This window comes from Miniopterus natalensis, chromosome 4 (assembly GCF_054644295.1).
Source record: "Miniopterus natalensis isolate mMinNat1 chromosome 4, mMinNat1.hap1, whole genome shotgun sequence".
In the NCBI taxonomy this organism is placed as follows: domain Eukaryota; kingdom Metazoa; phylum Chordata; class Mammalia; order Chiroptera; family Miniopteridae; genus Miniopterus; species Miniopterus natalensis.
Window position 1 is genome coordinate 71,140,192 of NC_142084.1, and position 15,444 is coordinate 71,155,635.

The window sequence follows — 15,444 nt, forward strand, 5'->3', positions numbered from 1 at the left end:
GGCCACGCCCCGTGGCGCGCTGGCGTCACGCCCAGGCCACGCCCCTTCGGGACCCGGAAGCGGGAGCGGGAGCGCGCAGGGGAGTGGCGGGCGCGGCGGGGCGGAGCGGAGCAGAGCGGCCGAAGGCTCGTCTGGCGAGCGGGCGGATTGGCCGGGGACCCGGCCCGGGACCGGCGGCGCGCGGCGGCCGAGGTCCAGGTGAGTGCTTCCGACCGCGGATGGGGGGCTCGATCTCGAAGCTCGCTTTGGCGGGCTGCAGTGTAAAGGGACGGAGCTGAGGAGTAACGGGAGTGTGTGAAGGCGGGGTAGAGGGGGCGGGAACGAGTTTGGGGGTCGCGGAGGGGTTGCAGGGGGCGGTGTGCGAGCAGGACGAAACAGGAGAAAGTTGGTAGGATGGGCATTGTAAGGGAGTTTGCGGGCGAGTGGGGGTGGTGGTAGGTCTTGTGGCTGTGAGCAGCTTCTCTGAAGAGGACGTGGCTTAAGTGGTAGTTGAGGGGTCGCAGGAAACGAGTCTGGGAGGGGCAGAGGCAAGGAGGCGGTGTTGAGAGGCCCACGCTGGGGAAGAGGGGCAAGGCCTGTGGGGGCGGGACAGCCTGGGTGCGATCGAGGGAAGGGGTGCAGGACAGCCTGAGGGCGTCTGCCCACGGTTGAAGGGGTGGAAGAATGGTGCCTGAGGCGCTTGGGACTCAGTTGGGTGTTCATAAATGCAGAGAGGTTCTGAACCCACTGTTGTGGTGGGCCACCGAATTGGAAAGGGGAACATGGGGGGTGGAAAGAGGCAAAAATAGGGTAGAAGCCATGGCAAGAACTGAGGGCCAGAGGAGGAGGGGGAAGGAAGGAAGGGACTATAGTGAACCCATTCAGATGTTGGGATGCAGCCCATGGAGACTGGGGTGGGGGGGTGCACTTCTTGATTCATCTTGATTTCACCCTCCAGCCTCTGGGTGACCCTGAGTGAGTCCCAGCCCTCTCTGGGCCAGGATTCTGGGACTCCAGACTGGAAAACCACACAACTCTTTTGCTAAGACCTGGCTGGCTAGAGCCTGGGGGTCCCAGGGAGCAAGGAAGCAGGCCCTTGGCCCTCCTTGGGACCGGAACTGGGTTTCAGAGGGGAGGGAGTGTATGTGCACGCACCCTTGTGTGCTAGGCTGTCACCACCTCCTCAGAGTTGCATCCTTGGACTTAAATGGGTAAAACGACATACAGGAAATCTGTCCTCCAGCGGCTGTGAGCTCAGCCCCAGAGGTATCGAGTGTGCCCTGCTTCTCTCCTGTGAGCTTGTAGGCCAGGGGTCTCAAAGGGAAAGCCTCTCCCGCACTCTTGTCTGAGGTGGTAGCTGGTGGGGACATTTTGCCTTACAGTTGCAGAGTCCCAGCTCCTACCTTGCTGAGCTGTGTTCTGGTCTAGGAGTCTCCAGGCTCTTAAGCCATCCAGGAGCAGTGGGAGGTGACAAGGGCAGCTGGAAAGTTGTTTCACCATCTGATGGGCCCAGTTCAGGCAAGGGCCTTGCATAGGACAGTTTTGATCAGCATTAATCTCTCGTCTTTCCTGACTGTGGGGAACCTTATCTGGGGTCTGCCAGAGGACCAGGGAGCCTGAGTTTATAGCTCATGCAGGAGATGAATCTGGATAGCTTGAATATAAAGAAGGCCACAGAAAGATAGCTACCCCCTTCACTTCCAAAATGTTCTGGCCCTTATGGAAGGTGGCTCCAGGACACTCAATCAGAGCCCATAGTTATGCCTTCTGCAGACATTGAGCGTGGGCTTGCCCTGGCCAGGACAGCCCCCATATAAACAGGACCAAGAATCTTCTGGTATGGCCCTGGCTGTTTTCTCTTCCTTGTACCAGGAGCATGGTCAGGTAGGCTCTCTTGGAGAGTCCTGTGTTGGGGGTTCTGACCTCCTTCAAGTCTCTTTGTCTGTTTCTTCAGCTGCAAAATGATTGAGTTGGCCTCAATCAGCATTTCTCAACTTTGAAACCCAACCCCTCTTGATAATCTTGGTGTCTCCAGCACATAGCCCCCTTGGATTTTATGCAGCCCCCCAACTAGTGATCCCCTCCCCGCTGCAGTGATCCCAGTTTGGCTCAGCTTTCCATTCTACAATTTATATCCAAATTTATTTATTTATTTTCCAAATGGAAAGTTTGCAGTGCCAAAAATGCTTTTGCACATCACACTTGTTCACAAAGCTCTGGCTGCATCCTGTGGTTGGAAAATACTGGGTGAGACCCTCCCTCAGGTCCAGGCCTATGACTTGAAGAAACAGGTGAGATATGAGAATCTCCTGTTTGTTCAGCTGCAGGATTTGTTCTCTGTCCCCAACAGGGGCTTGTTAACTTGCTACTTCCCTTTCCTCATCTCCTCGAAATCGTGTGTCTTAGGTGGGCCTAGCTTTCAGTTAAGCAAGGGCTGATTGTGCTGGGGACTGGTTCAGATGAGCCCTAATGCTGCCCACTATGGGAATAATGAAATTGAGTGGGCAGACAGTTTAGCAACAGAGCTAGCCCAAGAAGTTATAGGAATAGAATGAGAGATAACCAGTGCAAGCTTCAGGGTTTGGGGGTTCCTGCAAGTTTCCCCAGAAGACATGGTTGGGCTCAAGCCGAGCCTTAAAGGATACAAAGTTGTGAAACCAAGCCTGGGAGGGGGATTTGCACAAGCAGATCCCTGTGCAGTTCTACCCTTTATTGAGTAGCTTCTGTGATAGATACTTTTATACCCAACTCTTTTATTCTGCCAACCAAGAACAGTGAGGTCCTGGTTCCTATTTTCCCAGTATGAGCACTAAGACTCAGAGGGGTGATGACTTCAGAGATGGCTCCTTGGGTGTTTTAGAAACTCAGAGGATCATGAGTAACTTCAAATGGGTGAGGACCAAATCTCTAGAGCAGAGTTACTCAACTGCAGCATCATTCACATTTGGGACTGGGTCATTCTTTGCTGGGGGTTGGGGGAGTGGGTCCCATGTATTATAGAATGTTGAGCAGCATCCCTGGCCTCCATTAACCAGATGCCAATAGCACCCACCCCTCAAATTGTGACAACCAAAAATGTCTCCAGACATAGCTATATGTCCTTGGGGGCAGAATCACCACCAGGAAGAACCTATGCTCTGTAGTAAAATCCGGCTCCTGCCCCAGGCTCACCATTGCCTCGATGCATCTTTGGTGTAGTTGAGCTCCTCATGAGCTGCTGCTAAGAGCAGGAGTGGGGAAAAGAGGCCAGCAGCTGAATTCTGCCATCCAGTCAGTTCTTAATCTGGAGACTCGATAAAAAGGAGGCACCAGTGGGAATGGACCAAGGGGGAGTTGGGCAACACTCCTCAGAAATGGACAGCAGAGGAGGAACAGGAGATGAGTCGGGGCTGTCTGCATTCGCCCAGACAGCAATGCCATTGTCTTGCCCTGCTTTGTCTTACCACTGACCTGGATTTCTGCAGGAACCGTCCTTGCCTTGGCACAAATTGTTGCTTTTTTCTGAGATTAGAGGTATTTGATTCTCTTTTCAAGAGCTACTTTGGAGGTGATCCCGGATCAAGGTGGCTCTTGAAGCCACATTATCTTCTCACGTTTGCCCTCTTGGCTCTAGACACCAGTCCATCTTCAAGACAAAAAAATGTTAGACAAACTGTCTAACTTTTGTGCCTCGTGCATGCTTCTCTGCTTGTTCCCCGACTGTGACATTGCTGCTGTACCTCCATGGGAGGAAATGCACGTTCTGGGGCCTTCTGACCCTTTGTGGGCGCTGTTCCTCCCCTCCCCTCGCTCCCCACCCACCAGCCCTTTGTATGTCCCCAAGTCCCCAACCAACTGTGCCAGGCAGCCCCTGCTCGGCCTCCCCACAGAGCAAGACAGGCCCTTCTCTCTGTCCTCCTCCTGGATGGAGGGAGTCGCAGAACAAAGGGTTCTGTCTGAGCACTGCCAGGCCCCTGAAGAGTCAGCCTGCTGCCTGCCGGCTACTGCACAGAGCTCCGTCACTTCACCTCTCCAATTTTCATTTTGACCCAGAAAGGGCCTCAGAGATTAGGCACGTCTCAGAAACGCAGGGATGAGTTTGGGTTCTACGCATTTCCTCGTCAAGACTTTTTTTCCTCGCCGGATCCCAATGATAAATAAAGTAGTGATTCAAGCATTTGGCCTGTGCATTAGTCAGAGTGATGAATAAGCTGACCTGGTCTGACTCATTCATTTATATCCCAGCTCTGCCTTGCTTCACAGGGCTGTGTGCTCGAGAATGGGCCTTTCAGCGTTGTCACTGCTGGGTATACAAGTTTCCTGGAGCTGCCATAAAAAAGTACCCCAGACCTGGCTGGTGAGGCTCTGTGGTTAGAGCATCAGCCTGAGCACCGAAGGGTTTCAGGTTCAATTCCTGGTCAAGGGCACATATATGGGTTGCAGGTTCAATCCTGGCCCCAGTTGGGGTACATGTGGGAGGCAGCCAATCAATATTGTCTCTCTCATTGATGTTCCTCTCTCTTTCTCTTTCTCTGTCTCTCTTTCCCCCCAACTCATCTCTCCTCTCTGTCTCTCAAAAAAAAAAAGTATTAAAAAAACATATCTTCAGGTGAGGATAAATAAACAAACAATAAAGGCTCTGTTTCCAAATATAGTCACATTCTGAGATTTTGGGGGTTTGGACTTCAACATAATGAATTGGAGGGGATGGAGACACACAATTTAGCCCAAAACACTGGGTAAGGGACAAATTTTATTTTTATTTAGTAAAGGGATTTGGACAAATAGTTGGATTAATAGAGAGTGAGTTCATTTAAGTAAACATTTTAGGGATGGTGGACTGGTTGGTCACATCAACTTTGGGAGCTCCCTGTTAGGAAAATTTCCAGATCTCAGACATGTCCTTCCTTACACTTGAGGTGACTGTAAAGAGGCGAGGATCCGGCTTAGGAAGGAAAGGATCTCAGATTCTACAAGGGGCATATTTAGAGCCAGGCCTGGGGGGCCATGTGTATGTGCACGCCCCCCTAGGGAACAGCCAAAGTTTATAATCGGACCATGCTAGGGTCTCTGTCCTGAGTATTGTCAAACCTGTGGCCAGCCTACAGGATCACCTTTACTCTCTGCCTCCAGGACAGTTCATGGATAGGCTGGGAAGGGAGCCGTTTGGTGGCTGTAATCAGATGTTATTGACCAGTCAAAACTCTGGACCATTAGCCATCTGGGTGATAGAAGATGTCATTGGGTCTGAACGTGGAACCAGATCTTTGTGTCAGAAACTGGGCAGGGGGTGTGCTTCATGGCCAAGAGGAGGCGACCTTGCCCATGTTAAGACCCTGAGGCCAGGGGCCACAAGCAGATGGGAGGGCGTGACTCTGGGGCAGAGAGTACCCCATGCTGCTGGGGTGGGCAAAGTCAGGAATGGAAAACAGGGATGGATGTGGGGGTCTTGTTACGATGATGAGGCTATGGCTAAAGGGTTCAGGGTTTCTTTGTGATGGTGGGAATGTTCTAAAATCAAGTCCAAGGAGGGTTATTGAAGAAACCGGAACAGAGGCTCTTGGTGGGAGACAACCAGTGGCTTTTGTGAAAAATCTCATCTGCTAAGAGCTCAGAAACAGCCAGTTTTGTTGAGCAGCTACTTAGTTCCAAGCATGAGATTAACAGCTCCATGGTGGTTGTTGCCCGAATCCCACATTGCGACCTTTGAGGCAGGACCCGCTCCCCAAGCAGAGTGTCCCATAGATCTGCAGCAGGGGTTCCATGGGGACATGTCCCGGGGGGAGGGGGGGGGTTCCTGTGGACCAAAGCGGCTGACCCATGTTGAGCAACTGGACTGGCACCAAAGCCCTCTCAAGTCCCACTTGGAGCCCTTGAGGATTTGTCTTAAAAGCAGAGTGGGGCTTCCTCATTCTCCAGGGGCTGCTGAGTCAAGGTTTCAAGAGAAGGGCTTTTGTGTGTTGTCACTGTAGCTCTGTCCACAGGAGGTTCTCAAGGTGGCTTTCCACCTGAGCATAACAGGTAGACTGCGTGATTTGGAGAGGGGAATCCCAAAGGGGTCTCTTCTGCCCGTCTAGACCCTCTTCCCAGGTGGCCTTCCATGTCTTTATGCTCCCAGCACTCATCTGGAAAAGACCCAGAGCCCAGCCTCAAAGGCCTGTCATCCCTCTGTCCCCCTGTATCCAGAATCCACCTGCATCCCATGTGCCTGACTCAGCCACCATCAGTCCCCCCCTCCTGTAGGAACCACCCAATAAGGATTCCCCCCCCCCCCATAGTCCAGCTGCCACATGCTGGCTGGCTGACCAACCTCGTCCTTTTGTCATTCGTGTCCTGGTGCTCCCTGTGCCCAACCAGCCAGAGCTCCCTGTCAAGCTTGCATGAAAATTTCAACTACATCCCACATTCGCCAGGCCCTACTGGATAGGATCTGACCTCCTCAACCCTGGCCCCTCCCCCTCCTGCCTCATTCTGCTGGCCACACTGGTCCCCTTGTTCTGAGGCTGCCCCTGCCCTTGGAGCTCACCACCCTCACTGGGCCGCCATCCCCGAGCGATCGCCTGTCTGCCCCTTCTCACTACACAGGCCTCAGCAACTATTTATTCTAAGCGCTTCCCTGCTTCCTCGTCCAAAGTAACCACCCTGCCCTCCTCAATTGTTGTCCTCACGAAAGCACTTCTAATATCTGGGGCTGGATCGTTCTCTGCATTGGAGTCATACTGTGAACTGTAAGGTGTTGAGCAGTGTGCCTGGTCTTCACCCACCAGATGCCAGTAGCACCTCCCCTCCCCGCTGTGGTGAGGACCAAAAATGTCTCCTGCCATCGCCTAGTATTTGCTGGGGAGGCCCTGGTGTGACACACCATCACACTGGGTTAGAAACGCCTCTGCTCGTGGGTTTGTGGTCAAATTGCCTGAAGGCCGAGACACCTTGACATTCTCACTCTCCTATGTGCAACTGGCCTGGCCAGGGTAGGGACTGGAGAAACATTTCTTGACAGGACAGGTTGAAGGATGTAGCCACAAACCCCTGGGAGAAGGACAGGTCTTGGGGGGCAGATGAACTGACATGCCTGGGGGAGGGGCTTTCTCCAGGGCTCAGACCGGTTGGGCCAGACTGGAAAGCCTGAGGGCTGTGTCTTAGGGAAGAAAGGTACATAGTCAACAATTATGCAAGAGAGTCTGTGCTTGGAGCATCCAGTACCCTCTGTACTGGGCACCTGGATTTGTGTTCTGGGGCTGCTGTAAGCTGGTAACCCAAACCAAGTGGCTTAAACAATAAAAATTTATTCCCTCACAGTTCTGGAGGCCAGGGGCACAAAAGCAAGGTGTCAGCAGGGCCATGTCTCTCTCCAAAGTCTCCAGGGGGGACCCTTCCTTGCCTCTTCCAGCTTTAGGGGCTCCAGGCACTCTCATGGCTGTGGCCCTGTTGCATTACCCCAATTTGAAACCTAAGTGTCCTCCAGCGTTGACCAAGAACACACATATTTTGTAGCTATTTCTCAGAGCATCCATCTTCCCAATGGCTTCACATGATCATTTCTTCCTAAAAAACCTAATGGGCTCAAGGACGTGCACATGGGAACGTGGAAATGCTCTGTGTTATAAGTGGTGCCTCCTACATGATTCTACAATCATGCCAGCCTCCTCCTTTCAGCTTGAGAATGATTTCATCTGATAAACATGTGGCTGCAAATTATGGCCTTATATAAACGAAGCAGCTACACTACACTTTCTGGAGGCCCCATCTGCCTTATTTTCCAGTAAATTCCAAATTGCTCGCCAAACCTATAGGCAGAACTTTGCTTTTTCATGCATAAGGCCTTGGCCAGGCCTTGCTTGAGCTCATTCACATTTGTCCACTCATCCACCCCTGGGGCCGAATTTGTGGTTGCCTCCCCCTCTTTCCTGTGTCTCCTTTCTCTAAGAGCATGAGAGAAAGACCCTGAATTGAGGTTCATGTCTTCTCAGAGGGCAGAAAGTATATCAGTGTGGCATTTGCAAAGCCTTAATTTTTCACAGTTCAGGTTTTACAGTGGGAATTTTTTATTGTGGTAAAAGGCACATAACATAAAATCCACGATTAATAACACTTAGTGCATTCACAATGTTGTACAACCATCACCTCTGTCTAGTTCCAAGACATTTACGTCACCCCTTAAGGAAACCCCATCCCCATTAGCAGTCACTCCCCCTTCCCCTCCCCCACCCCCTGACAACTGCTAATCTGCTTTCTGTCTTTATGGATTTGCCTGTTCTGGACATGTCATATAAATGGGATCATACACCATGTGGCCTTTTGTGTCTGCCCTCTTTCACTCAGCATGTTTTCAAAGTTCATCCATATTGCAGCATGTATCAGTGCTTCATTCCTTTTTATGGCTGAGTAATATTCCACTGTGTGGATGGACCACCTTTTGTTTATTCTTCATCCTTTGATGAGTATTTCATTTCCATCTTTTGGTCCTCTCAGTGGGAATTTTATAGTCTGCCAGCTTGATTTTCATTTGGTGACAAGGGCATAGTTCTCCCAAGTCCTGGAGAGACAGATTCCATTATTGTAGGGGGATGTTTTACTTCTATTCACATTGAGCGTACTTCTTCTGTAGCACATTGTCTGTATTATTGGAGGGTAGAATGGCGTTTTAACTTTGGGATATTTGGTGACATGGTTTAGATGAAGGATGGACACATAGGTTTTCAGTGGCAATTGCAGGCTGCCTCTGACACATGACTGCAGCCTGTAATTGCCACTTGATGAAGCTGTGTCTCCCCACCATCACCCTCCACTCCCAGGACCTGCCACCCCCAGTTCCTCAGCCTCAGACCTACTTCCTTTCATTCCAACGCAGCCCAGGGATTCTTGAGGCACAGGTTTCACATCCACTTGTGACAAGGACCTTAAGCCACAGCGTGACTGATTTCCAGGTCTCAGACTCGGTTAAGACTCAATGAGGAAGACATACTTGGAAACCAAAGAAAACAGCTTAGCCCCTCCAACGGAGATATTGACCATTAATTAATAATGAATTATCACAGCTCTGAAACTGTGATCATCAAAACAGCACGGCACCAGGCAGGCATCAGCAGCCCAGAGGCAAACCCATGTGTGTCAAATAACTTACATATATTTATCAAACAGAGGGGGCTCCTGGTCAGAGGAAGAAGGATTCTTTAATAAAAGGCATTAAAACAATTACTTCACTCTTTGGAGAAAATCATCTGGATCCCCATTTAACCTCCCACACTTTACTTGGTTGATTAGTATCCCCCAAATTCATGTCCACCCAGAACCTCAGAATGTGACCTTGATTGAAAATAAGGTCTTTGCAGATTTTTTTTTTTTTTTTTTTAAATATGTCTTCATTGATTTCAGAGAGAGGAAGGGAGAGGGAGAGAGAGAGATAGGAACATCAATGATGAGAGAGTCATTGATCAGCTGCCTCCTGCACACCCCCGACTGGGGATCAAGCCCGCAACCCGGGCATGTGCCCTGACCAGGAATCGAACCTCGATCTCCTGGATCCTAGGTCGATGCTCAACCGCTGAACCACGCCCGGCAGGGCATTTGCAGATGTATTTAAAGATCTCAAGATAAACTCATACTGAATCCAACAGCTGGTGTCTTTATGAGAAGAGGCAAGGACACAGACAGACAAGTGCACCATGTAAGGTTGGAGAAAGAGATGGGAGTGAAACATCTACAAGCCAAGGAACACCAAGTGTTGGTGGCAGCCATCAGAAGCTGGGAGAAAGGCCTGGGATGAATTCTCCCTCAGAGCCTCCAGAAGGAGCCAGCCCTGCCAACGTCTTGATTTTGGACTTTTCAAGAACTGTGAGGCAATACATTTTTGTTGTTTTAAGCTACCCGGTTTGTAGTATTTTGTTACGGCAGCTCTGAGGAACTCATACACCTTTCAAAATGATTTCCAAATGGATAAAGGCTTAAATGTAAAGAATAAATCTGGGAATGGAGAGGAAGGTGTAGTCCAGTGTAAATCAGATCTAGGAAAGAAATGGATAGTAGATATAAAAAAAATTATCCACAGCCCGGCCAGGCGTGGCTCAGCGATTAAGCATCGGCCTAGGATCCAGGCGATCAGGGTTCAATTCCTGGTCAGGGCACATGCCCAGTTGCGGGCTTGATCAATGACTCTCTCCTCATTGATGTTTCTGTCTCTCTCTCTCCTTCTCCTTTCCTCTCTCTGAAATCAGTAAAGATATATTAAAAAAAAAAAAAATTATCCACAGATATGACTGCCTGAAAATGTAATATTTTTCTCAGAAAACACCATATGCAAAAGTAAATTGATATGAATTAGTTTCATCAGACATGGCAGAGTTAATAGCCTTCTTATACAAAGAGCTCCTCCAAAACATTAAGCTCCTCCAAAGCAATAGTGTGCTTCAGTGGGAAAAAATGGGCAACAGTAAAGAACAACTTAGAAAAACAGCTGTTCAGTAGGCATAATTTTTTAAAAATACAGCCTGACAAAGGAATGTAAGTAATAAGACACTCTTCTGTGCCCAGTGAGAATCTGATCAGCAGAATGTTATAGGTAAAATGATGCCACCTGTGGAATGAGGGATGCTGGGCCTGAGGGTGCGTCCTGAGATTTTGTACCAGGAGCATTGTTGCCTGGGATCCAGCAGAGGGATTTGAGGGACATTCCAACCTGAGGTCAAGAATGGCACCGCAAGGAAGCAGCAGGGTGGGGCCAACCCCCTTCTGAGACTTGGGTGTGTGAAGTGGTGGGCAGGGTCTAGGGGTAGGTGAATGGGTGTCTGATCCACTGGAGAACCTTACATCCTCCTGTGGGTCAGGGGGCTCTGGGCAGCTCTGTGGTTGGGCTGGAGAGACCTGCAAGGTTTGGCCTATGAACCTGGCCTTGGTCTGGGTTGGGAGTGGCCACAGTGTGCCAGTCAGCCATTGTGGAGACAGACGGAAGGGTGGCAATGCTGTATTGGGCCTGCCGACCAGGGGTCTGAGGGCCGACCATGGGGTGCCCCCAAGGGGCTTTGTGCTGGGACACCCACATTTAGACCAATGCATCTAGGGGCTCCATGGGAGGACCTCCTGGCCGGCTGATGAGACAAGACAGCAGTTCTGGGGACATGTTGACAGCAGACATGATGTGGTCAATGGGAAGAACAGGGAACTAGCCTTTTGGATGTTCCAGGCAGAGCAGAAAGAGGTGGCTATGGTGAGATGGAGGTGAGGCAGGTGTCCTTGGGCGTGAGCACAGTCCCTGAGGGGGTGCAGGGCAGGAGGGTTCCCTGCACTAGGGGAGATACAGGTGACACTGGCTGCACAGCAAGTAAGCAGGACTGGGAGAGTCTGCTGGCAGAGGTGCTAACTAATGGGAATTTGATGGCACCTTCTGAGGGAAGGGGGCAGTGGTTTCCATGGTGTGGGTGGAGACAGTGGACCAAGGGGCAGGTGGGACTGGGAAAGGCTAGCTTTAGGCTGCATGGAAGCAAGGAGGTTAGTGGGCTCTACCCTTAGTGTCTCTGGCTTTAATGCACATGAGCTGTTTGATGGGAGGGTCCTCCCCCTAAAAGCCTTGGGAGAATGGGAAAAGAGGGCTCCTCTGGGAGGAGAGTGTGGGTCTGTGGGGAGAAGGGCCAGGTGAGGCTGGGCTAAGCAGGTAAGGGCCACCCAGACAGGTCTGGCAGAAGAATTTTCTAGGATGCAGACATGGTGGGCCTGGGTGGACTCTGACAACGTCTAGAGTGGTAGCTGCAGCAGGTCAGTCAGGTGGACCCTTTGGTGGACAAGGGGCCCCAGCTGGTTTTGGCCCTGCCCCTTTTCTTTGGCTTTCCCCCTTCCTGCAGCCCTGACTATCAGCCACTGCCTTAAGCTAGCCTTATCTACTTCCTCCTGGCCTGGGGTGGGGCGTGCATCAACTAGTTCTTTAATGCTCCCCCCAATCTCCATTCTCTTGAGTGCAGGGTCTCCTGCTAACCCCACCAAGGGGCCCAGAGCTGCAAATGTCTCCTACAGGCCTCTGTTCACAACAGGGCTCCGAAAGCACCTGATGATCAGCTTTCTCTGGAGGATGTGGGGTGGCCCTGAGTGCAGGTGGCTACGTGGCCCTCAGCCCATCCAGGCCTCTGTCAGACCCTTGTCAGGGCAGGTGGTGAAGGCTGCAGGAGCAGGATCATGTAACTTGCCTCTGATGGCTGCTTGCTTAGGTTGGCGTCTGCTGGAAGGAAAACGCAGGCTCATTCATGTGACCTCTCTACCACCTGCATCCAGGCAGCTTGGGTGTGAGACAGCCCAAAGCCCCCAGCCTGTGAGCTGGTTCACACCTCCTCCGGTTTGCACACCGGAAATTGTGGTTCACATCAGCCATATCTCCACGAGTGCAAGTCACAGAGGGGTCATCTCTGCCTGAAGTCCTGGCTCTGTGCATGTTTGTATGTGTGTGTTCATATGAAAGTACTGTGCATACGTGTCCATGTTTGTGTGTGTGCTTCCGTGTATGTGAATGTGCACCTGTGTTCTTTGAGTGCATGAGTGTGGGTGTGTTCACATGAAACTGCACGCACATGTGTTCATGTTTGTCCTGTGCTTGCATGTGTGCACAAGTATGGGTATATTCATATGAGTGTGCTCGTGCATGTGCGTCTTTGTGGTTTATACTCTCTCACATTTGTTTGCATAGTATTTTCTCCCACTGGGCTCTGAGCCAAGGTCTGGCTCATCTTTCTATCCTCAGCCACGCTTAGGTGGCACACAGTGAGTCCGCATCTGACCCACACACATTTATGCCTCTTGCTCCAAGACACATTTGCTGTTGCCAACACTGGCTGCATTTTTTCTTTCCTGAAATGTCTTCAGAAACATGCATTTTTTGAAAGTAAACTTTTTCTGTTGAAGTCATCATAGATTTACAGAAAAGTTGCAAAGACAGTACAGAGAGTTCCCTGTATCCCTTCTCTACCCTTCCCTGTCGTGACCATCTTACATTATCAGGCACATTTGTACAACTAAGAAATTTACATTGATACACTGCTATTAACTAACCTCCTGACATTATCAGATGTCACTAGTTCTTCCATTCCTATGCTCTCCCTGATCGGGGACCCTGTCCTGGAGCCCTGTTGAATTTAGTCATCATGTCTCCTCTGTCTTTCCCTGTTGCTCCTGACCTTAGCAGTCTTAGGAGGACTGACTGGGCATCTATCTGATGTTCTTTACAGGAGACTGGGTTTGTGGTTTCTAGAAGCAAATACACTCTGAACAGTTTTCTCAAGTGAGTTTTGGGGTCATTGGAGTTTGGGGTAACTTGCTGTTTCAGAGTCCCTGAGTTTCAGGGCAGGTTCTTGCTCTCCCTGGTATATTGTGGGATGTAACCAAGGCCTGTGCGGCCAAGTCTTCATCTTGGGGAGCTGGCGGGGGAGATTTTGTCCAAGAGGAGAAGCCAGGAAGGATGTGGACTGGCAAAGGCTTAGCTGAGACGTCGCCATGACCATTGGACTTGCAGGTTGAGAGGCTGACCCTGGGTGGGGAGGGATAGGGCTGAGATGGAATAAACTCCAGGGAAAGGGCTTGATCTTGGAGAGGAGGGGGTCTTGTGCTGTCACTCTGCAAGGGCCACAGAGGTCACATTTAAGGACAGACTGATGCTCTTTCCACCCTTTGGCTTTTTGGGAGAGCCCTGTCAAGGGTAGGGTATTTGGGCCTCAGGTCTGGAGTGGTTTGTCTGGGGTGGGTGTCAGTGTTCCCTACCACAACTACCCCACCACTCTGACTGTGCCACCCCCTCCCTTTCAGCTCCAGGTCACGCGCCCTGAGCCCGGGAGGCATGCTGAAGCCAGGCGGCTGGCAGGATGAGTGTGAACGAGGCAGGCAGCTCCGGCTGCCAGAGGCAGGCGGCCTACCACCTGCACATCTACCCGCAGCTGACCACCAGCGAGAGCCAGGCCTCATGCCGTGTGACAGCCACCAAGGACAGCACCACGTCCGACGTCATTCAGGACGCTATCACCAGCCTGCGGCTGGATGGAACCAAGCGTTATGTGCTGGTGGAGGTCAAGGAGACAGGCGGGGAGGAGTGGGTGCTGGACGCCAACGACTCGCCTGTGCACCGCGTGCTGCTGTGGCCTCGACGGGCACAGGACGAGCACCCGCAGGAAGATGGTTACTACTTCCTGCTGCAAGAGCGTGACTCGGATGGGGCCATCAAGTACGTACACATGCAGCTGGTGGCCCAGGCCACAGCCACCCGGCGCCTAGTGGAGCGCGGCCTCCTGCCGCGACAGCAGGCGGACTTTGATGACCTGTGCAACCTCCCTGAGCTGACTGAGGCCAACCTCCTGAAGAACCTCAAGCACCGCTTTCTGCAGCAGAAGATCTACACATATGCGGGGAGCATCCTTGTGGCTGTCAACCCTTTCAAGTTCCTCCCCATCTACAATCCCAAGTACGTGAAGATGTATGAGAACCAGCAGCTGGGCAAGCTAGAGCCACACGTGTTCGCTCTGGCCGACGTGGCCTACTACGCCATGCTCCGGAAACGCATCAACCAGTGCATTGTGATCTCAGGCGAGAGCGGCTCAGGCAAGACACAGACCACCAACTTCCTGATCCACTGCCTCACTGCCCTGAGTCAGAAAGGCTATGCCAGTGGTGTTGAGAGGACCATCCTGGGCGCCGGCCCCGTGCTAGAGGTGAGTAGGGCAGTCATCAGAAGGGGTCTTAACATGTGGGTTTTATTATTGAGAGAAGATAGTTTGTTATACTCACAGTTCCCTAGAAACAGGAGCTTCGCTAGAAATAAGAGGCTCAGCACACTGTGCAGGGCCACACAAGGAGGCACCAGGGTTGGTCAGGAACAGCAGGTGTGAGGTGAAATCATGGGAAAGAGTCCCTGTTGTGGTTTTCATGGGAAGGGGTGGGTGAGGCAGGGTGAGCAGGTTTAGGATTGGCTGGTTTGAATAATTTCATGGCTCTTGGATATAGGGGCTGCCCACGTTGTCTAGTATCTGGCCCTGGGGTGATCAGGGCAGGTGGATAGTGGCCCTGAGTGTGAAAGCCTGATAGAGGGGGCGGTAGGATTGTGAGCTCTGGCTGGGTGGGTTTGCATATGGAAGATGTCTCAAAGGCAAGTCCTTTGCCCTCTCTGGGAATTGGCTAACCCCAGGAGGGGCAGTCCCTCTAGGGTCAGCTAGGCTCTAGATGTCAAAACATCAAAATATAGAAAAGAAAAAGGCCTGATTAATACACTGTTGATGTCTGAGAGGCAGCAGTCTGTACTCCAGGTCCCAGAACGAAAAGGATGGCATGTCCAAACTGAGCAGTTCATGATGGAGAGTTTCCAGTGAGGCTGTGGCATGGAAGAAAGCCAGCAAGACATAGTGCAGGCCTGGGGGTTAAGGGACAGTGAGGCAATGGGAGGGGGCCACCTGGCCACGCTGTACAGTCAGTGGGGGAAGAAACACTCTCCACCCTCTGTCCAGTATCCCATGACCAAACTCCATG

At 51.5% G+C, this 15,444-nt stretch overlaps 1 protein-coding gene across 4 annotated transcripts in view; it reads left to right on the forward strand.

Moving 5' to 3' along the window:
- Positions 1 to 13,737: 13,737 nt before the first annotated feature.
- Positions 13,738 to 15,444, forward strand: part of MYO9B (myosin IXB) — a 64,611-nt gene continuing 62,904 nt past the window's right edge. For all 4 annotated transcript variants that reach the window (XM_087816796.1, XM_087816798.1, XM_087816797.1 and 1 more), the window contains exon 1: positions 13,738 to 14,633. In XM_087816796.1, coding sequence (XP_087672922.1) covers positions 13,794 to 14,633 — 840 coding nt within the window. In that variant the 5' untranslated portion in view covers positions 13,738 to 13,793. The remainder of the gene's footprint in view (positions 14,634 to 15,444) is intronic.